The following is a 25,531-nucleotide window of genomic DNA, read 5'->3' as shown; positions in this document are numbered from 1 at the left end:
ACATAGGCTCCGTACAAATATAAGATCAGGGTCGCAGGATATTGTAACCCAATTGGAGTAGCCGTGTTCGTTTGAGGACACGATTGGTCATTACATTCTTGTTTGAATGACCTTGACCCTACTGTAAATATTTATTATCTGAATTTCATACTTATCATCGAGGGATTTGAACAAACCTCTTCCAATCTGCTAGTTAAAACAGATTTGACAGAGGGAGGGGAGATGAGAAGGCATTTTCCGAGGAGAAACTGCTGTTATATTCAAAGAAGCCTGTAATCGGAAAATTGCGGGCATTGCCAGCTGAGGTCGGAACCCTAGCATCCAGTAACCCATTGAAGAAGCCTTGACTTAGAGTCGCATGGCCAAGGGGGCTACGTGGCTGAAGGGAGTAGGAAGTGACGATGTTTGAAGTAATTGGGCGCATATGAGTTTCCTCTGTGATCTGATTGTTGCACTGTTTTGGATTCTTCACACAGATCGACGAGAGCTCCATCTCGAAGGATATCAGTTACCTGAACGACAAGATGGACACGATAGCGAGTCTGACAGAGCCGGAGGATCTTCACCTCTACCTACTGGCTAAGGTATGCTATTCTCAGTGAGGATTGTCTAGGAATGAGAATAATGGGGAGCGCGACAAAAGGAAAAGAAAGAGGAGTGGAGAGAGGGAGAAATAGAGCTAGCACGTCTCTTTGAGTTATTTATTTATTTCAACCGATGGCAACGGTGATAGAGAAGACCTCTGTAATACAAGTTTTTTTGGTGCCTAGTGTGAATCAGGTGACCCCAGATGTTTGCGTGGTGTGTTTGATGCAGATCGGTATACACATCAACTTCCTGTGACTTGTGGGAAGGGACGTATAAGCAGGCATGGGCCAGTTCCTCGGTACGATACAATATGGCGCTCTATGCTACATTGCTGTCACCTAAAACCTCTCTCAAATGGTAGAAGCTGAATGGCACGTGGTGGTTAAGCATGCGGTGTCTCGGATTTGTAAACCAATTTGAGCACTTTTTGAAGTGATGAATACCTCAGCATTTGATACTTTAGAAGTGTTGGTGGACCGCATCACTCTTGATGACTCCACAATGATTTCATCACACAGAAGATGATACGTACCTCTACTCCGACATGTGATTGTATGCCTCATTGTTGATTAGCGTAAACACAAAGAGGAGATTTTGCTCAGGCTGTGATATAACAACCAGATCAACACGCGAATTGCGTCAAGCGCCGTTCTGTCACAGGTGTAGGAGTGTGGACAGGAGTATGGTGAGATCACAAATTCATTCCGCACTGAACAAGGCGTTGAGGTGGTCACTCCAAAGGAGTCATGTCATTTAGACAGATAGGAGGCGCTTCAGGCGGCTACATGCAAAAGCAGACGGTCGAAATGTCCACAGAAATGACATGTTCAAAGGTATGGCAAAAGAGTCCACGCTTGGCAGGGGAGAAAAACCTTCTCGAAATGAATAGGGTTTGCGTGTCTTCAACAGCTTATGCGCCTGGTTTATATTTCACCTTCCGGATCGTGAATCGTATCAGCAGTTCAAGGTTTGCGGAACCTACGGGAGTTTGCATTTGTCCTTGCACTGGACACAGAACGAACCAATTGGGTGACAGTGGGCTTGTCATTAATCAAATATGACAAGATCATGCTGCAACAGTAACGCAGAGTATTCGAGTATGGCGTGTCTATCTCAAATAGCGCAAGTTGTGTTGTAGTGAAATGCTCCGGCCCTATAGACGCAAGTATTATCCTACTCAGCGTTCAATTATTTGCTCAGTTTTAATGCCAACCTACATCACATTTGGCTGCTTGAGAGCAGTTTTATGTCAGAATGCTTTTTTGCCTCATTGTCAAATAATTTACCAAGGAGGATTACCTTGGAGGCTTAAATACACTCATCTGTCTACCCATCTGATCGACTTTCATTGCATTTTGCAGGTGACGACATGTTATGTTGTCTTGAGTCCTGGGATTTGCAGCATGAATGATTTTGGAGACAACAAACATAATCTTATTTCTGTATAGTCTCAAAGTACCGTCCTCTGCTGGAAGAGGGGGAAGAGTAGGAAGAGGAGGAGGATAGAATCACCTCCTTTTTTAAGCACTTGGTTGATTAGCTTAATTGGCATCCTCCTTTGCCTGGTTGAGCATCAATGACAGTCGCCTCACTTTTATGAGGGTCATGCTAGGTAAAAGCTCAAGCGACGGAGATGGGGTGCGGGTACCAACGGTTCCACCAGTGTCATCAACCCTTCACTTAAAGGCACGTAATTCTCATTTACTCATCCTCCTTCTACTTCTCCTCTTCCTGCTCTAAAGATAAAAAGCTAATCCATCTTTTCACAGGAATTTGTTGCATTGGAATGTTAAGTGACCACATGTTTCTGCCGTTTTCATCGGTGTTTCATCCTTTACCCATCAACAGATTGATAGCTCATAAGAGTTCCCCACTCTCTTCCTCCGCACCCTATCAATTGCAGTCGTTATTGCTTCTATTTTCAGCCTTTAAACCCAATTTCTGCTCATTTTTGGCTTGAGAATTGTCTGTCGGCGTGAGATCCAAGACACTGCCTCTATTCGGTTGGCTGACGGATTGATTCGGCAACAAACTGCGGTATTCAAGAAGCCCATTTCACTTGCAAATGAGAAATAGGGGATAAGGTAAAGAGGCCTTTTACCATACGAGGGCTTATAACCCCTTCTTTCAGCGATTTTGCTTTTGCCTACTGTAGCTGACTAATTTGTCGCCTTTGTGGTGAATGCCTCCCTGCTAATTTTCTTCTTCCTCTCTGTTGTCAACTTTTGAGTCCAATCAATCACCAGTGAAAAGAGAGGTTACTCCAAGGTCCCTTCCCCCCCCCTCGCCTTTTCCCTCTCCACTTACTCCATGTTTACTTCATGAGTAGACAGAAGCAGATTAGCATAGCAGAGTGTGTCTACTTCACACCGAGACTTTACTTTCCTCTACTGGAACAATGGCCTGATTAGGCAGTCACTAGTTGCATGCGTGTATGGTTGTTATCAAAGCGAGAATGTGCTGGGCAACTCCAGACACATCTGGATGAAGAAACTGCCTTATCACTTCTTCTTCTTCTTTCTACTATCATAATTATTATTCATTTCCCACTCATTCCTAAAATAGCATTTATTCCATGCCTCCTTTGTCCCATTCATTGTGTTGCGTCTTGCCTGCTCTACTGCAGAGCGGCAGATTTGTTATGCTCTTGTAAATATTTTATCAATGACGAGGTTATCTTTGATCCCCCCCTACCAATCAGGGAGGATTGGACCATAATTTCTTTATCTCGCCCAATTAATTATGGATCACGCACAATTTATGGTAGCTGAGGAGAATACAGAGACCTTCCTATGTAATTCATATATAAGAGCATGGTATATAGGAAAACAGAGAGAAAGACCTCGTTTTGTAGCACCTCACTTCACTTTCCAGATAACATTACACAGATTCATCGTCATGCCTTCAAAAAATGGGGTGTGGCGCATTGACAAGCTGGCCTAAAATTAGGAGGGATAGGCGGAGAGGCAGGGTAAATCCACACGCACACACACTCACTTAATTGAACTGCGATGGTAGAGGTCATATCGCTGACCTGCTCGAGGATAATATTGGCCTATCACATTCACCAAAGCCGAATTAAAGAGTGACGATTTAGACTCACGGGTGACTGTCCTTCAAAGAGCGCGTATTTACATGCAAACCAATCTCTCTCTCTCTCTCTCTCTTGTTATAAATTACAGATGATGATGGCGTTTGGCGTCGTTCATAGACGCATCCACTGACACTATCTTTTCTCAAGCTCTCCATCTTCTTTTCCTCTTTTTAGCATATACAAATTACGCTGTAGTTTAGAAAGGTCATGTCCAGGATTAGTGGATCCAGTTGCGCCATTCTCCGAATAGCCATTGACCACCACATGCCAGATAGAAATGGCCACTACCAAATAACTCCAATTCAGGGGTAAGTAATGCGGGGGAAAATCTGGGAAGTGTAGCTGTCTACCCCAGATGGGTTGTGTCGTCCACCTACTTGAGTTTTGCCAATCCATTCAATCACATCGTGATGCACAGTTTGTTGCATCTGCATGGCGGAAACAAATAAAGAACGCAATGCAGAGACGTGCGATGCTAGTAAAAGTCAGACAATAATGTAAATGTGCTCTTTTGGCTTGATTTAGTCATCAGGGCGTTACCACAGAATACGACCTAAGTGGGACCCAGTGCATGCCAATTTATGCAAGTTGCTTCAGGCTAAACACTGTGTGGGAGGGAATCAAGGAGTAAATTTTGTCGTCACGATCATCTCACTACTTCATGAGATTAGCACAAATCTGTCGGTAGGAGAGGAGAGATAATGAGTTCAGAAACGATGTGCAACGTGTTTCTCCTCTTTAGATGGATATGAATAGGTGAATGGTTGTCAAACAAGAATTAACACCTCGGTTACCGAGAGCTCAGTAACACTGTAGTGAAAAGACCACCATGACACCCCTTCTGGCATCTCTCTCACCTTCTCCCATATGGTCGGTTGTAATATGTCTTAAAAAGAAGGAAATTGCAAGCATCATCTACGTGATTCATTTTAATCCATCCCACCTCTTATAGACACGACATGACGTGATCATTTGTCAATGAACGCGTCTCGCCTGCTTGTGACGCTTGCAGATGGAAGGTAAGCGATAGTTTCGAATACAAATTTGCGAGTTGCAAATCGTCAATCTCTTCTTTGGCACCGTCTTTGGAACATGCATCAGTAGTACGACTGTAGAAATGCCTCTGTGAACTACATCAGTACCACAGTCACTAGATCTCATGGCTGACAGCTCCACGACATCACACGCTGTAGTCACCCAGCACAGTAGATTGTGACTGATTACTACATCCTTCCACCCACTTATCCTCCTTCTTTTCCCCATCACACCCATCTACACTGCCTTCGAGACACATCGGTTGTTAGTAACATGGCATTTAGGTGGCACCCTTCACTGCACTATGCCTTGCCCTTTCCATTTGATGGGTAGATGTCAGCCGTTGCTTTCATCGCTCATTCTCGCTCACCATCCTGCCCCAGTCATGTACCACCAAACTCTGGTAATACCCCAAAGGGGGTCATGTCATTCAAACCATTTCTGGATTGTGGGAGAGAGAGATCGGCATTCGTAGAGCTTGCCACTGTGTGCTAGCTGTCGTTACTGCAGTACCTGCTTGAATGGATTATGCATGCATCTTCCATGGTTTGTAAAGGGTGGGGTGAGGGGCAGAGAGAGGTAAGACTAATCCTATCCCCGTCATCCATAATTGACTTAAACAGGTTGACATTTACTGCGCATAAACACGCGCACACAACCACATAGCAATGCGCCTATACCTCCTCTCCCAGAAGGTAGATTTTGTAGCAATGCAAAGGGAGAGGATATTGGCAGCAACAAATTCCACCCTAAGTGAGGAAAGGATTACCACATTGAAGAGCAAAATTTGTGGTCGTTTCCTTGCTTGTGAATCCTTACCGTAGAAAAACTTTTCCTAGCAAAAGACAGACCCTGGACGCTTTGTAGTAGTGAAAGTTACCACATCACCTTCGGTGAATGAAAGTAGGTAGAATGAATGTGGTAATCGTAGTGCCCAATGTTATGTGTCTCGTGTTCTGGGTGCCATTTTTGATGCTCATGAAGTTATTTGATCTCGCATTAATTAGGCTTGAGCCAGTCAGAAGTAAAGTATTGAGAGGTTATACAATATAACTCTGTCTAGACTTCGGCCAATCAGGAGTAAACTTCAGTAGCCTGCTAGTATGACACATTTTGATGTTATAATCTTCCTATTTACAAAAAATGCGTTAATATTTGTTGGATCCAATTTAACTGTGATGTGGTAGCCTCAACCACTGCAAAATATATTTGGTCATTCTTTCCTAGGAGGGAAAAGCACATTGCTAAGTAGCTGTTGTGTGTGTGTGTGGTTATATGCAGTAGACATCCACCAATTGGAGCCGATCACAGATGACAAGGTAACCTTACTCATCCCTCCTTCCCTCCCTCTTACCCTCAACAAACCACGGGGGATGCATGCAAACGCATTCAAGCAGGTGCTTCTGTAACGATACCTAGCACACAGTGGTAATCTCTTCTACTGTCGATCACTCTCTCCTTTCCAAATCACTTTCACCTATCCGTTCAGCTCGAACTGCATCAAAGAAATGTGTGACTACTCTAGTCACCACCAACATCGCCACCACATTCAATTTTACATTTTGGATGGAGAGGGGTAATTTCCCCCTCCTTTTTCAAATTTGCCCACGTCTGCGTGGTCTTGAGTGTGTGTGTGTACTTATTGTTCCCTTTCTGTTTCGGCTTTCTGGCCTTACCCAAATCCACATCCACCCCACTCTGCCTCAATCCACTGCCATTGCCTTCGTTTACTCAGTTTCGATTTGCCGGGTTAAGTGAGTTAGTCTTCATTGGTGGGGTAGGTTCTGCTCTGATGGCACATTTTGTCAACTTGAGGGCTAGCAGAAGGGAGAGCTAGAACGAGAGTGCGAACCGGTGAAGGATTCTGAAATTCCTTTCCCTGCTTCGTATCTACTACCGAAACACGCTTGCTATTCTCTGTTGCTTTTCTGCATTTTTTATTTTTACATCGCTTAGGGGGACAGTAGAGCTTAAACGGTGTTATCAGAGGGGAGGTCACGTTTGGTCAGGCAAGATCTTCGTTGAATGTGTAAGGCACTTGAGTCTGCTTGGAAGTAGGGAAAAGCCAGTGGTATGGTAATGCATGCTACTAACTCACACGCAGAGAAGGCTTGGAAGTCTAGCGGTCTGGTCCGAGTGTCAGGTGGAAGAGTAGAATGTAGTTCAACAAGCTATAGCATCACAACTGATGTCGAGAGCCTCCAGAAGAAGTGTTGACGACTACTAAACCCCATACACCAGTATTTAATGAAGTTAATTTTATGTGAAGTTAAATACTGAGCCCTGAATGTCTTGTATTTGACCACCCTTAAGGTTGGCAATAATTTAAGCAGTCGATAAATTTGCATGTTAAATGTTTATTAAGTTGGATGGTAGGAGATATCCTTTGGTCTGTGCGCCTGTGCCCTACACTCTCACCTCTTCCTCCTTCCCCACTTCTATCACAAATTTGCTTTAGCACTCTATTACCTCTAGGTCGCATTTACAGCCCCGCTCGCATGAATTGCTGCCGTAATCTACGGAGCTAAATTATTCTCGTGCCTTCGGGTGTAGGCGGATAGGAGGAGGAAGAGTGTGCCTCGGAATAAAGCGGTTCATCTAACATGAACTCGCTATCGGAATGACATTTAGCAAGAGAGAACAAGGTGGCAATTTGACCAGTCATTAAGATCTACAACTTGGCAAACCATCCACTATTCGTAAAATTTTATTATGCTAGATAGAAGAGAGGATGGGCTTGGCTTTACCTTTACAGATTAAACGTTAACCTTACCTACACTGACCCCACACTTCAGGCCTCCCCACTTTTCTGTCACTTTTAGACCTCATATGTACCTCAAGTCTATTTTAACCTGATGAATGTGACTCGAGTCTGTTTGTCTGTCTGTCAGTCAAGTTGGCCGGGGTCCCCTACATCTCTCTCCTCGCAGCACTCAGTGAGGGCGAGGCATGTGAACCCACAATTCCAAAATGGGTTGAATGGTATGATCCCATTGGTAAATCACCCCAGATTGGTGGTATATGACTGGGGCAAGAGGGTGAGCGAGGCTGAGTGATGGGAGCAACGGCTGACATCTACCCATCAACTGGAAAGGGCAAGGCATAGTGCAGTGAAGGGTGCAACATAAATGCCATGTTACTAACAACCGATGTGTCTCGAAGGCAGTGTGGATGGGTGTGATGGGAAGAAGAAGGAGGGTAAGTGGGTAGAGTGATGCAGTAACTGGTCTCATTCAAGTACGTTTTGAGTATACAACCTGTAATTTCGTGGAACTGATAGCAATAAAATTGAATGGCTGTGAAAGTTGTGTAACTATTGGAGGCACCTCTGCAGTCGCACTACCGATGCATGTTCCAAAGACGGTGCCGCCATTTGGATTGATGATTTGCAACTCTTAAACGTGTATTCATTACTGCAGTTAACATTTCAGCTGCCAGCGTCACAAGTAGGTGACACGTGTTCCCTGCCAAATTATGGCAAATTACCACTTTAAGTAGTGTCTTCAAAAGGTCGGGTGAACTGAAAAGAATTAAGTAGATGATGATTGTGACTTTTTTCTTTTTAAGACACATTACAATCGATCATTTAGGTGGATAGAAGAGAGGTGCCAGAAGAGGCTGCATGGTGGTCCTTTCATCTCAGTGCCCTGAGATCCCAGTACCGGAAGTGTTTATTCTTTCTTCGGCAATCGTTTACCTCTCCACATCCACCTAAATGGAAGAAACACGTTGCGGACTGTTTCTGGCCTCATCATCTCTCCTCCCCTACTGATGGGTTTGTGCCAATCTCGTGAAGTAGCAAGGTGGTCGTGACGACAACATTTACTCCATGGATTCCCTCCTACACAGTGTTTAGCCTGAAGCGGTGCGCATAAAGTGGCACACACAGGATCACACCAAGATCATATTCTGTGGTAACGCCTTGATGACTAGATCAAGCCGAAACGGTAAATTCTCCTTATTAACTGTTTTTTACTAGCTTTGCATGTCTGTGTCGCAGGGAGTTGTGACACAACTGGAGTAGTTGAAATCGTTTAAGGACTCGATTGTTCATTACATTCTTGTTTAAATGACCTTGACCCTACTGTGAATGTTTATTATCTGCACCTCGTATTTACCAGTAAGGGGATTTGAACAGACCTATTCCAAACTGCTTATAGAATTAAATAGTTAGGAGAGGGGAATTGAGGGGAGGGGGAACGGCATCTTCCTAGGAGTGACTGCTATTATATTCAAAGAAGCTTGTAATTGGAAAGTTGCAGACTTTGCCATCTGAGGTCAAAATTCCTGCATCCAGTAACCCAAAAAGAAGCCTTGGGTTATTTTGACCGATGGCAGTGGTGATAGAGAAGACCTCCGTGATACGAGCTGTTGTGCCCTTTATGTGCATCAAGTGACGTTAGATGTTTGCGTGGTGTGTTTGATGCAGATGTGGTGGTGGACTGCGTCGGTCTTGAGGACTGCAATACGATTTTATTACACAGATGATACGTCCTTCTACTCGCACATGTGATTGTGTGCTTGATTGTTGATTAAGGTGGACACAAAGAGGAGTTTTAACTCAGACTTTGATATAGCAACCAGGTCACCACGTGAACTGCGTCAAACGACGCTCTGTCACATGCATAAGAGTGTAAACAAGAGCATGATGGGATCACAAATTCATCTCTCACTGAACAATGTGTTGATTTGGTGGTTCAAAAGGGGTCATATCAGTTTAGCGGATAGGAGGTGCTTCCGGCGGCTGCATGCAAAACCAGAAGTAGTCAAAAAAGGACCACATAAATCATATGCTGGAATGGAAGAGAAGAGGTTAAAAGCAAGACACAAAAGTCACAGAGTCATTGATTTAATCCTCTACTGTTGATGGTTTATTCCTTTGCCATGGTGTGTGGAAGAAAGAGAGAAAGAGGAAGAGGAAGGAAGAATGATAGTGGTGGATAGGCCCCAGTGGTTATGCAGAGATGGTATTTCAAAAGACCACATTTTGATAGCTTGGTCTGACAGGCGAAACGCCAAAGAATAATACTAGTGAAACAGAGTAAACTAGATATTTGAACCTCAGGAAAGGGTAGCATTATGACGGAGATATATCGGATGTGGAGCCGACAATCTCTTACAACGAGGAGGCGCCTTTGTGCTCTTGGAGCTTATCTAAGCCTAGCCTCAATGTGTGGAATGAATATGGCAGTCGGGTTGATGATGGAGTGGATGAAGTGGTCAAAACCATCCAAAGTAAGTAAATGGGCACAATTTCGCAGGCGCCGCTTTTGGGGCTGTAGGTAGCACTACCTGCAGATGGTTGCTGCGCCTTCTCCCAAATGTCCGATTTAGCTATTTCTATGGCAGAAAAGGGCACTTGGGGCGTTAATGGAACAATCCATTGATATGTTATCTCATGTGTTCTTATGCCTTCTCTGACGCCATCATTTGTTTATGTCATGCCTTGTAGAAAGTAAATGGTGTTGGTGACTTCGCCACAAGACAGTTGAAGTAAATGCGTGGGGGGTGTTGGCTAATGAGCTCTCGCTTCTTCTTACAAACATGTCATGAATGTTAAGGACTTGGAAGCAGAAAGCGAATGCGTGAGTCTGCAGATCGCCTTCTTGCCTATCCGCCCCACTTTCCACTTACGTGCTCATTTCAGTTCTCTCACAGCAGCCATCCTAGAAAGCTCAAGTTCACGCTACTTGGCAACACACCGTTACACTCATTTTAGGCTGACGCAACACTGTGTTGCCAAGGCATTTTTATTACACGATCTAATTGATCTTAGAGTTAGTTATTTTGCTCCAATTTTAGCATAGTCGAATTAATTTCAAGCCCAGGAATAAGGCCAAGTTATCAAATGGTATGTTTTTACACGGTTTGCCAATTGCGTGCTCACAAATTCTACCCAAACCCGGATTCATTTAAGGTAAATGACAAAGACAGATATGGCGCACTGCAAGTATAAGAGGGTGCATTCTTGCGTCCAAAGCCCATTCACTCCACAACTCGAGCAACAAGTTATTGTAGCTACCAAATGAGCTAAGTCTTGCATTCAAATCATCATGCAAGAAGCACATTCTACAGAAAACAAAAAGTCATTCGTACAAAGTTATTTGCGCAAAGTTAGTCGCAAAAGCCTTGCAAGCACTATTAATTTGGTTCATGAAGTGGGAGGTCATAGATGGAAATCACTACAGGAAGAATAGAATGATTGTACTGTCAAAAATGCCTACAAAACTATTTGAGGATCATATTTAACCTGATGTTTTAGCTTTCAGTAACTTAACATAAAACAAATATCTTAAATGAAAGATTCTTTTAGGCTTATGGGTACACGTAAAAATTATTAATTATACATGTATCCTAATACGATGGTGGTTTATCCCTCGGTACTGGTGAGGCGCCACGTTTGAACCTAGGGATTCTGCCTTCTTGTACCTCTCTGGGTGGGCTGCCTTTGGGCCATGCCAGTACCTCAAACGCCTTCTCTGTGCTGACTATATATTCTGTCCAAGTATTGTGTCTTCTTTTGTCTTCAGGGAGGTTTTGGGACGCTACATTGGTGGCAGCGGAAAGCGAACCCAATCCTAAAGGATATGTATCCTGATTTTCCACTTCTGCGTGATAAGCCTTAGTAAAGCGGAAGAAGTACATATACTGCGGATGGGAGAATGGTGAGGACCCCATATAGAGGGGTTGATGTTGACGTCCGCCTTCAGCATCTCTCTCAGTCCCATGTTCTGCAGAAAAGCTATTAACAACTGAAGCGACACTAGCCGTGAACCATCTGGAAGTTTCGTTACGGATTTCCCCTACCGTCCTGAATCAAATCCCTAAACCGAACGAAACTGCAGATCCAGTCAAGCAGCCAAGAGGGATCAGCGACGTTGAGGTCAAGTATCCCCTCAGTTGCGCGCTAATTTGGTGACTGGTACGGTCGGCTCGTGGGTGTTCCTTCACAGCACCGACTACGCTGTAATGGCTGACGCGGGAGGTTGACCTGCGGGAGCGCCGGGAACGACGCTGAAAAGAGGGGGAGGCTATGTAAGACGGTGGTGGTTTATCCCTTGGTATTGGTGAGGCGCTACTTTTAAACTTTCGGATTTGCCTTCTTGTACCTCGCTGGGTGGGCAGCCCTTCGGGCCATGCCAGTACCCCAAACACCTTCTCTATGCTGAATATATATTCTGCCCGAGTATTGTTCTCTTTCACCTAAATGAATTTTACTGCTTCCTTGTTTTGGTTATAGGACAAGATCAGAATCCCGTTCACTCGTTTTGATGAACGGCTCCATACATGGTCACTTTAAATCATCTTTATTGTTGGATCTGTTGTCGTTTTTGATAACACCGGGATTTTGGTTGGAAAGGTATCGTTCCTTCAAAAAAGTCAAGTTTCGGTAAATTATTAAGCTCTGCTTGGAACAATGACGTCTTGCACCCTTAATTTGACAAGAATGTGTCTCAAATGGAGCATTATTTGATAAGCATGGAGGTATCATCAAGCAAAACTAAATGCGAATCTCGCGTTTGATATTACTTCACGCATTAGTCAGGCAAGAATGGTTTGCAACTCATCAGCTGCTGTGTCTTTCGTGTCGCAGTATTCTCAGTGTGGTCGATTTGGGGTGGTAGCGTGTTTCTACTCCATATCCTCAGGTCTTTTTATGATTTGTTTGTTTTTTTCCATGACTTGTAGGAAATGTATGGAGTAGGCAACTTCGCCACAGCACAATCCGTGGGTGATGTTGGCAGGTCAGACGAATGGAAAGAGAGTCGTGGCTTCTTTTTCTTGAAGACATCTCACGGGTGTTGAGGTTTGGGGCGCCGAAAGCGGTTGTGTGGAACTGCAGATCGCCTTCTTGCCTCCCCGCCTCACATCACTTCCATTCATGCCCCATCCCAACACACAGGCACTTGCTAAATGACGCCTGGTGTCTCCCTCCGGGTCTCTCCGTCTACCTGTAGTCAGCTCTTAACTGACAGTTACTCACAGTGCCGCTTTGCCATTTCCCCCTCCGTGTTTCTACATCCATCCATGCATACATCAATACATATGCCGGCCGAGTATAATGTCTCCTTCCGTCTGCAGAGCGGCCCCGCGGGGCTGCATTAGTGACAGTAGAAAGCGAGGGCGATCCTTTTAAGGGGGTGCACGTGTGATCGCCTGGCCGAGGTAGCGCTACAAAAGCCACGTCAACGCCGGATACATTGTGAACTACAGCACCGGGGGTGAAGGTAAAACATCTGACATGAGTGACATTTACTGACATAGGCACTTCCCAACCCAATAACGCAATGCGGAGGCGGACTTTGAAAACAAAAGCAGAGCGCTTTAATGCCAGCAACCTGTGTACAGTCGATTCCCAGTGTCTGTGTAAGATGCCGGTGGAGGGACTGGTTATGGCCACTGGAGCTGCGAGGAGCATACCAACCCGTCATTCAAATGCTGACTTCGTCATCTCACACCACGCAATGGTGAATGCAGGCGAGGGGACCAAGCGAACACTCCTATCAACCCACTGGTTCAGACTGCGAGTCTTCCTCCTCTGCCGTACAGGTGATGCTGAAACGCATGCATACAAGTAATGAAATGCAGAAATCACTGTGAGATTGAGCACGAGGCAAAGCACGCATGGTGAGCAGATGGTGAAATGGAATGCAACTTGTTCAGCGCGTTGTTTGATTAGGAATTAACTTACCAGTTTGCCCCTCGCCTCGTCGCACCTTCCATCTGTTCCCGAGGAGTGTCAGCCCACCTCCTCCAAGACATGTGCTCCAACTTCTCCAGTGCACTTCGTACCGTAGACACCTGTTGAATGTCACCAGACTGGGGGAGGCCAGCCAAGAATGCGTTGGGGATTGTTGCATCTTCAGCAAAAACCTTAAACAATTTAGGATGGCAGAAATGAGCACACCTTCAAGCGAGTCCACTTAACCATGTGCACCGATGTAGTGCATCGGCACACATTTAAAATAGCCAAAATCGTCCGGTAGGTAATAGTGGTTATGCTTGCATGGTATGCGAAGTGACAAGTCGTGTAGGTGTGATTTCCAGTGCTCGATTAGGGAAAACATGTTATGCCATGTCGCGAATGCAACCATAGGCATCGCCTGCAACTTGGAAATTGCACAGTCAAAGTGGCATTCCAACGAACTCAAGCTGAGTCGCACGTGGCAGTTGGAATGACTACAACGTATGGATAGCACAGTAAAATTGAAAATGCAAATTTCACTATGCATTAATAATGAAAAGACTGAAGGAATCAAGTGTGGATCTATCGGCTGGCTAGTAGGGAAGGACATCCGTGTGGCAATCACTTAGGCAACAATGAAGTATGCTGACAAACAAATAATGGCTCAGTTGAGCAATTACCTCATGGAAAAGTTAAGCCGAGAGTCCATCGACAAAATTGAACAGTTGTGATTGGCTCTGCGAACTATGCGAGGTAGGGAGAGGATAGAGGAGTCGCTGACTAGACCCAGCCCGGACAAGACTGAGGGTTGGATCAAAGACGCGACGAAGCGTCCCGCTCAAAAACGCCCAGAGTGCACCATTGAAATGGACGACAACTTCGTCTACAGCCCAAAACCGTTTATTAAAGACAAAAGAAATGACAAAGTTAAGGGATCGACACGCCAATAATAATAATAAGCCTTACCAGGGCGTTGGTGAACTGGACACGAATCACCATGCGTAACTGTGTATGCGTGAGGTTAGCCAAGTGCTGATGTCCATTCTAAAAATCAAACAATCCAACGCTGGAAGAAGGCATGACATCGACGGGGTGACAAGTGGATGACGCCTGTTACCTGACGAATTCGCAGAACAGCAAAATTTGCTAAAGGATGAGAATAGGTAAAGACATGCGTGTCTTGATTGAGGCACCACCGGCAAATTGGCAAAAATGCCTTCCCCCTTGAACTGGCATATGGTACTTGTCTAAAGAGGAATGTAGAGTGAGCTTTCTTCTTCCGTAAATGCCACACAAGAGCTGGTGGCTTGACACCGCAAGAGAGATAAGCCCGCCCATATATCCTGATACATGTCAGCGTGAGGGCGTTTGCCCTACCCCATTAACTAAATGAGCGAGAGACTGCTAATTGGCGCAGACAAATGGGGAAGGGGGGGTGTTCAAGGCACAAGGAGGGCAGTTTCATCCACGCCATAGCCGAAGAAGTAGTCTGCAAATGCCAATAACTCCTCAATTTTGAAGGGTTTACACTTTTCAAAAGATTCTACATCACCCACAATTCAAGAAAAAGCAGAAGCAACCAGACGGAGACCAAAAAATAGGGTTAAACACTTACCAAAACCTATTTTACCATGTACAATCAAGAAAGGGTCTGGGGATATAGGGTAAAAACACGCTGCCGCCCAAAAATACGTCTCTCTCGTAGTAATTCACTCAAGGCACATGACAACCGATGAGTTGCAAACCATTCTCACCTGAGCAATGTGCAAAGTAATACCAAACGCGAGGTTGGAATTTAGTCCCGTTCGCTAATACAGCCATGGTTGTAAGATACTGCTGCATTAGATATAGACAGTCCTGTCTAACCGAAGGTCTGAAATGTAATTTCCGGCGAGGAGAGCGCAACATTAAGCCGAAACTTTCTATTTTTTAACAAACAGTGTCTCTTCAGCCAAAATTCGGGCGCCACTGAAGCCAGCTAAGAACCCAACAGCGACCACAATCTAAAGTATTTGCCCAAGTATTGTTCAGTATAACAAATATGCTCGTCTAGGTTTTGTCTTAAAGAATCGTAAATGAACAAAAAAATTGGTTTATTTTGTCCTTTTTATGCAATTAAGCAACAGCATCTCCAGATACTGCAATACATGCATCGGCATTAAAAATAACAGAAGTATATTGATCTTCCTAAAGTTAATTTTAAAAAAATGATGAGGTCTAAATAATCTACAACTGATATGGATATTGCCAACACAATGCCTGTGCAAAGTTGACAAGTTTAATTAATGTAAACAATTTAAAATACTTCGGTAACTTACTTTTTGCATGTTGCTATTATCATTTCAACCCATTTGCAATAATTTCTCTTCGCAGCTCCCTGTCTTAATGAACTATAACAATATTGCTTTGCGAGTTCATGCCATGATGGTATGGTTGACTGGCTTGCTGGCCCGGCTCCTCTTTGTGTAGAATTGGATTTCGCCTGAGGTAATTTTTTAGTATGAATTGGAGCAGAAGTACTCATAATGATTATTTAGTAAGTATTTTCTCTTCCGCGACTCCTGAAGGACAATGATGAAGTGAATTTTAGGTATATGTGCGAACGTTTCTACTATTTAGTTCAGAGAGGAGCGAAGAATAGATGCGATGAAGGAATTGAGTATTTTAACAGCCAATTGAGAAGTATGACAACAAGGTCTCTATTTTAGAATGCCGTTTGGGTTTACGCAAACCATTCGTATGCAGTGTGAAAGGTATAGTTTAGCTATTTTAATGAGTGCACGAATTTTTAAAGAAAATCATTGTATGGCAGTTAGGATGTAAATAGTGCCGCCCAAAATCATGTAAAATACTTTACGAGAAACTTATTTGCCTCAATTTGCAAACGTACGCTTGGTTTTGTTAGCAGCACCTAAATATCAGTTATTTTTATTAAACCCATTGTTACTGCATAAGTAAATATTGTGGCTATTATTCTTTTGCCATTATTAGCACATACTATTTATACTTCCGTAAACTTACATGTGTAAACCCATACGAGTATTCATTGAGGTGTTTTAACGTCACAATTATAACTAACATGTGCAAGGCAAGAAGTTAACAAAACAATATTTTTGAATGAAAACCCAACTGGGTTTAGTTGTTATACTGAGCACTTCTTAAAATCGCCACTATAAATTTTAGATTTCAGGGTCGCCCGGCTGTCCTCCTGTTAGTATGTTGAATCGTTTGTTGCTTTTAATTATGCCAATATTGTGGTTAGTGGAGCTCCGTTTTAAAGAAAGGGGGAAATCCTACGAAACATTGGTCTGCACTTGGGACTACTAATGTTCTGGTCCTTAGTAGGTCTTTGGGTTCCTCTTAAGTGTATTTTATCGGATTGCTAAAAAGTAGGTTATGCATTCATAAGAATTAAGGGGCATTAATTGAAGGTGCGCATAGTTGTAGCGCTTCCTCTCACTTATTTGTGGTAAGTTGTGGTTTTTTAGGGGTTGAGGTAACTCGATCCATTATTTTCACATCATGCAAGTCTGTTAAAATGTAACAAGCGCATCCAATGTGCGTGTTTTAGGCGATGATTTGCTATTGATCTTTTTCCCAAAGTCTTTTCATAGTTGCATGGTGATGGTTGCATTGTCTGAATTGTTATAATATCCATTCAGATCCAATCTATCCTGCTTACTGGACGCAGATACAGCCGCAGTTACCCTCTGTAAAACTCAGCTGTGCTCTTCTCCATCGGTGAATGGAAGTACGTCTTCTGCAACTTTAGCAGTTGCCATTTGAACAAACATAAGCCGAGGTGGTGAGGACTTTGGTACGTACGATTATCGCATAACTTCATCATGATTGAGATTGTTTTTTTGCATGTCATTTTGTTTCAGCAGGTATTGGGATGTGTTTTGGGTCGTTGTCTGTTGACACATGTGATGGGTGGATGGGAACTTCGAGTTCTACTGCTAAAACGGTGACGAATGGACACGTGGAGTTGTGCACCAGCTTTATGTTGTTCGAGTCTGTAAAGGGCATGTATTCCGCCGGGATTGTATCGACGCTGGAGTCCATTTCGGTGGTCAAGGTTCGCTGATCAATCTGCGCTGAAACATTTGGAAGTCTGCAAAGTGTGGTTCGGTGCGGTTCATGATTCCTGCGTTCATGCCGTAGTAGGCAGAAGGGACTAACCGTCAGTGCAAATGAGATCGTGGATGCATTGAGGAAGGAAGTTGACAAATTATAAGTGTACCTGACTATAAGTGTAATCACATTTGAAAAGCACCTAATTTTACACTATTTTTCCTGTTTGTTATTTATCCGTTTCGTTGAGGTGTCTTTTCACAGTGCTTCCTATTTCTATGTGGTGCACTTATTTGTGTAAACCTTAAGGCGGTGTTTACACTACTGCTCCCACTGCCAAAACTAGTTTTTTGGGTGCGTCCATCCAATGCTGGTGTAATACTTTAATTGTTTGTTTAACCCTTGGTTTCGGTAAAGGGGCCAATTCAGATCCTTGCCATTGCACCTTCGCCGGGCGGGCTGCCGGTAGCTCCAAGCCCCACCTTATGCCAAATATATATATACATCTATTCTGCGCGAGTTTTATAGCTTCTCTGTTCTTTGCGGAAGCTTTGGGTCGTCACATTGATGGCAGTGGAAAGCAAACCCGATTTTAAAAAGGGGAACTAACTTCATTCCTACTACTGGGCTATTGTGTTTAGCGGGGCGGAAGAAGTGCACATGCCGCGGTTGGGAGAATCAGTGGTACCCTCTAACAGAAGGGCTGCAAATTATGCTTATCTTCAGCAACTGCTCCAAGTCCCTGGTCTGGAAGAGAGCTATTAACAATTGAAGTAACATTAGCTGTGAATCATCTGAAAAAATGGTTTGCCTCGGAGCCGCGTACTGTGACTGTATGCGGACGTCCCTCTCTACCTTTCTTCCAGCTACACAGAATCCAGGTAGATACAACTGGATTTCACTGAGGTGAGAACAACGTGTCTAGGAGAAGCAGACGTAAAATCTAACTCCCACGGAATTACGCTGAAACCTGCCCTTCGTTACATGGCTCTGTTTATAAGCCAATGTTCCAACGAACACTCACAAATAAGCGTAATGACTTGCACGTTGTTCCGCCTCGAACGCAGCTTTCATGAAGGACGAAACTTTGGGTCTAGTAGAATTGACGGGGGGGATCAGTGGCGCTATGATCGAGTACCTCCTCATTTCCATAGACACTTGGAGACTGGAGCAGTTGTTCCGTAGGCGTATCCTCACGGCACCGATTACGTTATGTCGACTGAGGGGAAAATCGAGGATGACGCTCAAAAGTGGAGGAGAGGATATGCAGTTCATTGGTTGATTGTTTACCTCTCGGTTTTGGCTAAGTGGTCGCTTAGGTGCTCCGCCACTGTGTCTTCGCCGGGTTGCCTGACTTCCGGACCGTGCCAGTGGCCGCGAGTTCTTCTGTTTGTTGAATATGCATATTCTACCCGCGTATTATGTCTTCTTTCGTCTCCAGGATAGTGTTGAAACGCCACATTGAGCATACTAGATGTTGGTAAGTGTGACAGGGCAATCTGCTTCATAACTCGCGTCAGTATCAGCGGCAAAGTGTAATCCTTGCAAATAGGTTCTCTTGTTACTAAGGCAGAACAGTAGCATGTCTATGCACTAGTGCACTAACTGGGTTAGCTCTTGCATTTGCTTAGAAAGTCCGCGTACTTTACAAAGTCCTCTTGCGAAATTTGTACCCTACTCTAAGTGTTCTTCAACCCTGCAAAATATTAATTAATTTTGTCAGTATTTTTCTGATTTTGTCCTGTTCATAAGTTAACAAACAGGAAAAAAGATATTACTTTATGTTCTCCGTCCGCAGCACAGGTTTACTTAATTATTTATTTTCCTTACCGATTTTTTTCGGATACACAATTACGCTTGCATTAAACGTTTGCTTTAAAATGTCTGATTGAGTAATTTTACCATCTGAGCGCCTTTCAACAAGTTTTGACTTGTGTGAATCGCGTTTGCAGTGTTTATGTTTATGTTCCCAGTCCCGTAATACCAAATCAAAGAAAGCATAATTCGTTATTTTCCTAAGATCTTAGCAGGATTTCCCACAGTGATTTACCATGCATAATTTGTAGATTCAAAGGGACTGTTTTCCATTTAACAACAAAACATGAGAATCCTGAAAGTCTCTTTTATCTACAATCCATTTTTGGTTAGGTAGGAGCATTATTGTGGAAGCTAGTCAATTTAGCGAAATTGTAATTTTTTCCTACAGACTAGTTTTGCTTTGTGTCTGTCACTTTGATACCGTGTCGGTGAAAATTTGTGCAACCTAGTTGCAAATATATAAATCTTTTATTGCAGGCAAGCAGTTTCCGTATTTTGACATGCTTGGAAACCTAAAATAGTAGAATTCACACTTCATGATATAGAAATTAAGTATTCTTGCTTAAATAATTTCCATTAAATTTGAAGCAATTAGAATTAGGATGAATTTCTGCTTATTTATTTCCCTCGATTTGTCTTCATTTGATGCAAATTGTTTAGGCTCGACAAAGCACTTCGTTTCAATAATTGCAATAACTTACTGTAATTACGAGTAAAAATGCTTTTCCGTGATCATGATATTGCCTTAAAAGTACTCATAAATGAGTCGTTTATTGGAGAAGGATTGGAATAATTACCATGGAGGCGACACTTAAAATTTTGGCCTGTTTACCACCGCGTGGCAGACAGGATAACGCATACCCGACGATGGGTTCAAATTCACGCAAACCGTTGCATAAAATCACCACCAATTTTTATTTCTTCCGCTTACACTTATTAGTTACACCGTAGCACACCCGAGAGGCGGATACACCTTCCTGAGATGGGTGCTGCAATCTTAAAGCCATGAATGTGAGCCAAAGCGTGCGGCGTAATCCCTTTTCGGCTTATGACGTCTCTTTCAAGTGAATCCTTTCATCCTACCTTTTTTGTGTTATCTCTATTGTGTGGGCTTGGTTGTTTCCGCCAAGGTGTCGCAAAGAGCTTCTTTAGGCCTGGAGGCGCCAAAAAATGCCCTTTAACTTTTTCACTTAGTCGATTGCAGCGACCATTACCCTCAAAACGCACATTAAAAATCCCTTTTTAGTACATGATTGCCAGCGTAGTCATTCTGCATCCTCAACCCGCGAAATGTAAATGTGCCGGGTTAGCGTCAGTGACATATGTTCTTTCATGAACAAAATTAAATTTCCTGCCTTCTAGGCTTTTATTTCAAAACTCAGTTTCTCTTAAAGTCAACCAGTCTAAGCCGCACACTTTCATCAATCCTGTGTTATAACTTCCAATTTTTCTTGTTCTTATTTTCAAATCCACGTAAGCCTTTGGATTAGAAATCAGATAGTGTATAATTTCCAAAAAGAATATCCAAAATACTTTGCAACAAAACCTACTCAGCAAAAACTGTGAAACTAATTTTCTATTTTGACTTTATCTAAACTGTATTATGCGACCTCTGAATGGGAGTTTATTCAAAGCAACCTGGAATAAGCATTCTTTGTAGGGGGCTAGCATCCTGTACAGCTTCAAATGTATGAAAAGCACTCAGTGTTAGCAAACAATGAGTTTGTACTTTATCAAGCATGCTAAACAACTTATTGTCAAGAAGAGGAAAAAAGCCGTTGTAATTGCAAATGATTTTGACATTTGTCCAAATGGCCTGACGGGATATAGCCTGTACGGCTATTAATTCAGACGAACCACTCTTAAGAGTGGTGAGAAACCATTTGTAATAGGTAGCGAAATCAGGCGACTGCATTTCCTTTGCGTTTAATATTTGTTAACAAGTGCAAATCTTGAATAAGTGTTTTGGCGCGAATAATATGGCTATTTTGCTGTTGTCTCATCGGTGGAGGCACGGCCACGAACCCCTCACCATTCTCATCGACAAGGTTGCATTAAAGTTCGGGGATTATACATTCAAATTGTCGCGTCGTCATAAGCTTTTGAGCTCGGGTGTGGCTTTTTCCCTTTACAAGCCAAGTCAATGACCACCACCTAGGTGTGTCACATTTAATGATCACTTAACCATCCCAAAACTTGGTACTTTTTGAAATGTCAGGAGAAAAATCGGTCTTTTGATTAAGTCCACCTTGAGTCTATCGCAGTGCGCACCACTTGTGCATTACGATTCTAGCCTTCAGAATTTAATTAAAAGGACTTTAAAAATATTCTTGTGATAGACTGTAGCGTCTAACACTTCTCTGAAGACGATGGAAGTATGATACTTGGGCAGAATTTGTATATTCAACATACGGCAAGGCTGAGGACTACTGGCGTGGCTCAGAGGCCAACGCACCCGGGGAAGGTACAATGGCGGAGCCCCTAGGTGACAACCCTTCACGAAAATCGGGCTTTAAACAAGCTACCAACACATTACAACAGATGCTTTACGCATACTCCCAGACCGTTCCTTTCCTTTGAACAAATCATGACCTTCATAGGGTGTTATTGTTAAGACATGATGCAAATGAAAAGTTGTCAATGGGTGTTTACATAGCCACTGACCCGCCTTGTTTTGATAAACCTTTATCTTTTATCACATGAAAAAATCCAAAAAGTTGTTGCCAGAATTGAACACCTTAAATGTTTGTGTGCCTAGAATATGTGCTTATTTTGCCTTAAAGTTAGGCATGTAACGAATTTTCTTCAATGACCTCCTAAGAAGTAGTTACGCAGCAGTATCTCAATAGTTACTCAATTTTTGCTCACCAGTGGCCTAAAGACTAGTTGCTCAACCTATTTTTACTAAATAATTTACTTGTCCAGAAGGGTAATTACAATTATTTCACATTGTCTAGCTCTGTAGTTACAAATTGACTGCACATGTTGCCACCACCAAACAGTGGGTTCTGATCAAAATAAGTAACTAGAAAAGCAAAACCGCACCAACTACCTCGCCTTGCCAACAGAACCTCTTCTAACTTTCTTGGTTTACCATTTGGTTGTATTTTGACCATGGGGAGGGAATTACAATTCCATATTATCATCGGCTCAATAAATTATGTTTCTTTTTACCCGAAAAAATAGAAGTAGGTATCAATAGTTCCAGGTGTCTATAAAAATGCTTTTTTTTCTACAAATTTCCTGGAGAGGAAAGGGGCTTTAACATTTTTTGTCGTTTTCATACGGGCCTTCAAATGCGCGCTCTTGCGCACGCACACACGCACTTGCAAAAATGCATCCACCAATGAGCGCGGATTAAGGTGAGGTATAAAAGCTTGAAGGGGTCTCTCAGATTTAGCTCAACTTCTTGATAATCATGAAGGCTACTAGGGCTATCATTCTGATAACGTTCTTCGTAGTTTTCTCAGCAGTACAAGAAGCGACAAATTCTCAAAATCTAGGCACAGAGAATGACGTAATTACGGAGGAATTGAATTATGGATATTCGACTACGACTACACCAGGAACGACCACACAACAGCCAATTGTTGAGAATGAAAGGTCCCCAACCTACTGGTACAACTTGGCTAAAGAGCGATTTGAGCGAGACTGTCAAGTCTTTCCCACTATGAAAAATGGTAAAAGAGCAAAGAATGTCATCCTTCTACTCGGCGATGGCATGGGATTGCCAACCATCTCCGCAGGACGTTTTTTCGTAGCTCAAGAGATTGGTCTCAATGGTTCCATCAAAAAGCATCCCTTTGAGGAGTGGCCTTACAACACTATGGCACGAACCTACGATTTGGAAACTTCGGTCACTGACTCAGCCAGCTCTGCGACTGCCTACTTGACTGGTGAGCACTCGATTGGGCTTCTAATCTTTGTCTTCATTAAGGCACGAAAACACGGACTGGAATGATTGGACTTACCGGGGATATCGGTGTCAAGCAATGCGGAACATGGGACAAAGCGTACTTCGCTGAGTCTGTTTTAGAAGCTGCTTATAAGGTTGGAAAGGCAACAGGCGTCCTTACTAACACAAGAATAACTCATGCCTCTCCCAGTGGTTGTTATGGCCACGTGAGCTATCGAGATATGGAGAGTGATGCGTAAGTAAGCCGCTTCAACTAAAATGACTTTGATTATTAATTTTTTACAATTACGTATTTTTATTTTAACAGCAACCTTAAGAAATTTTGTCCAAATGAATATAAAAACATGAAATGTCAGGACCTGGCCTGCCAACTGATTAATGATCACCCTTACATCAACGTGATGATAGGTGGAGGCCAAAAGAATTTTTATCCCCAAAATGTCGCACTTCCAGCCGATCTATCTGTGAAAGGAGTTCGATTGGATAATAGAAGTCTTGTTGACGAATGGGTTAATTATCATAAGAGTAAAGGCCATAAATACTGCCTTGTGAGCAAACCAAGCGAATTAGCTTCATGTGACGTCTCTGCGGTGGATTACCTCTTGGGTAAGCAACTAATATCACTAACATATCAAAATAAACTCGTCGAGCGTGTTAAATTTGTAATTTTGCCACAGCATTGCCATATGCGGATCACATGCCGTACAATCACATGATCAGTTGGGATGAGCCAAACCTCCTGAGCTACGTTCGGAAGGCAATGAAAGTGCTGGATCGTCAAGCAAACGGCTACTTCCTTTTCATCGAAAGTGGTCGCATTGACCATGCTCATCACAATAACGAGGGCCGGTAAGTTTGGGCTAGTAGAGCCGTAATTAAACTGGGAGAATTATTGCCTGATGATCACATTGGAGTTCTTTTGTCAGCCGATCGCTGGATGAGATGAAGCACTTCGATGAGATCATTGCTTACATTGAAAATACAGTCAACTTGGACGAGACTCTAGTAATTGTGACGGCGGACCACTCGCATTCCTTTGAACTGGTTGGACAGCCAGGCCGATTCCAGAGCGTGCTTGGTCTCGACCAATACTACAGTAATAACGTGAGTTAGAATTTTAACATTACTGCTTATAGTCCAGTGATTGTGGCACTTTAAAACACAAGAACATTGTCGTATTTTTGTAGACCAATGACCTTATGCCACTTCAAGGCTTGAACTACATGAATGGGCCTAATGGATTGATAAATGAGGCCCGAAGAAATCCAGGTATTCTGGACATCTTTTCATGGACCTACAGGCAACAGACGCTGGTGCCCCTTCCATACTCGTCGCATGGAGGTGATGATGTTGGAGTCTACGCCACTGGACCTATGTCTCCCATCTTCCACGTAACCGTTGACAACACGATGATTGCACAGGCCATGAAGTTTGCTCTTGGTGCCTATCCTTTTGACCAGAAAAAGACACCTTGTGAATAATGTTAATTTTGATGTAACCTCCTCCTTGCTACTTCAGAATCAACTATTTGAACCCTTGTACTTACAAAGAATTGTCGTCAAGTTACGATGAAGTGATATTTTTTTCACATATAAAGTCTCCTTGTTGATGAGTTGGCAGAGGGATTGGAGGATTTTGGTCATTTTAACCGACCATCAGAGTGAGTGGGGCGTTCAACAAAGTAGGTGAGCAAATGGTAAAGCAACTTCAAATTTGAACGAAATATGAAAAATAAAGGCCTAGAGCAATTAATTTCTTGATTTCAAAGGCGAGAAGTAGATAAAGGCTTGGAAAAATTATCCTTCACACACCACCCTGTTATTACACTTAAATGGTGCAAATCAGACACACCCACCGACGCCTAGGCGAGACATTTTGGCTCACTGAACTTGTGTCTAGATCCAATTATTATCTACCTTTCCAAGGGCAAAAAATATGAGCAGTCCTGTGTTTTGCGTTCTTTTTTTTGATAACTTGCAAATGGCCTTTGTTATTTGGCGCCTCGACACTTTGCTAAATGTGTATTGCCGGCCCACAGTAGAGCTTGGGGCTCCTGGCATAGCCCAGAGTCCAGTCACGCCTCAAAGGCGTAATATCGGAGCAGTTATGGTTTCAACCTAGATAATTGCTTTGACGGTATCTGTGACAGGCAGCCTAATTTAATTCCAAAGGACCCTCCCTTTGACATCGGAGTTGGTATCACAAAGTCGTATTTTATCTAACCTCTGTAGAGATCCACCCATGTCAAGCTCATAGGAGGCCACCGCACGCACATTCAAGCATCTCAACAGGGCAAAAGTGCTTTTCTTGCTCATCACAG

General features: G+C 43.2%; 2 protein-coding genes across 2 annotated transcripts; both read left to right on the top strand. All coding sequences in view use genetic code 11, as the record gives it.

Moving 5' to 3' along the window:
- Positions 1-358: 358 nt before the first annotated feature.
- EGR_08268 (hypothetical protein) lies at positions 359-3,812 on the top strand (the record flags this gene model as incomplete). Its single annotated transcript, XM_024497517.1, has 3 exons — positions 359-403; positions 477-584; positions 3,771-3,812. 3 exons carry the CDS (start codon positions 359-361, stop codon positions 3,810-3,812), a joined length of 195 nt encoding a protein of 64 aa, XP_024348058.1.
- A 12,300-nt stretch (positions 3,813-16,112) lies between these two features.
- EGR_08267 (Alkaline phosphatase) lies at positions 16,113-24,692 on the top strand (the record flags this gene model as incomplete). The annotated part of the gene is made up of 9 exons (XM_024497516.1): positions 16,113-16,156; positions 17,066-17,154; positions 17,291-17,481; positions 22,720-23,191; positions 23,233-23,446; positions 23,519-23,817; positions 23,889-24,060; positions 24,138-24,315; positions 24,399-24,692. The coding sequence occupies 9 exons, from the start codon at positions 16,113-16,115 to the stop codon at positions 24,690-24,692; spliced, it is 1,953 nt and encodes a 650-aa protein (XP_024348057.1).
- Positions 24,693-25,531: the final 839 nt, after the last annotated feature.

Source organism: Echinococcus granulosus (assembly GCF_000524195.1).
Source record: "Echinococcus granulosus chromosome Unknown EG_S00101, whole genome shotgun sequence".
NCBI lineage: Eukaryota > Metazoa > Platyhelminthes > Cestoda > Cyclophyllidea > Taeniidae > Echinococcus > Echinococcus granulosus.
This window is presented reverse-complemented; position numbering and strand designations above follow the sequence as displayed.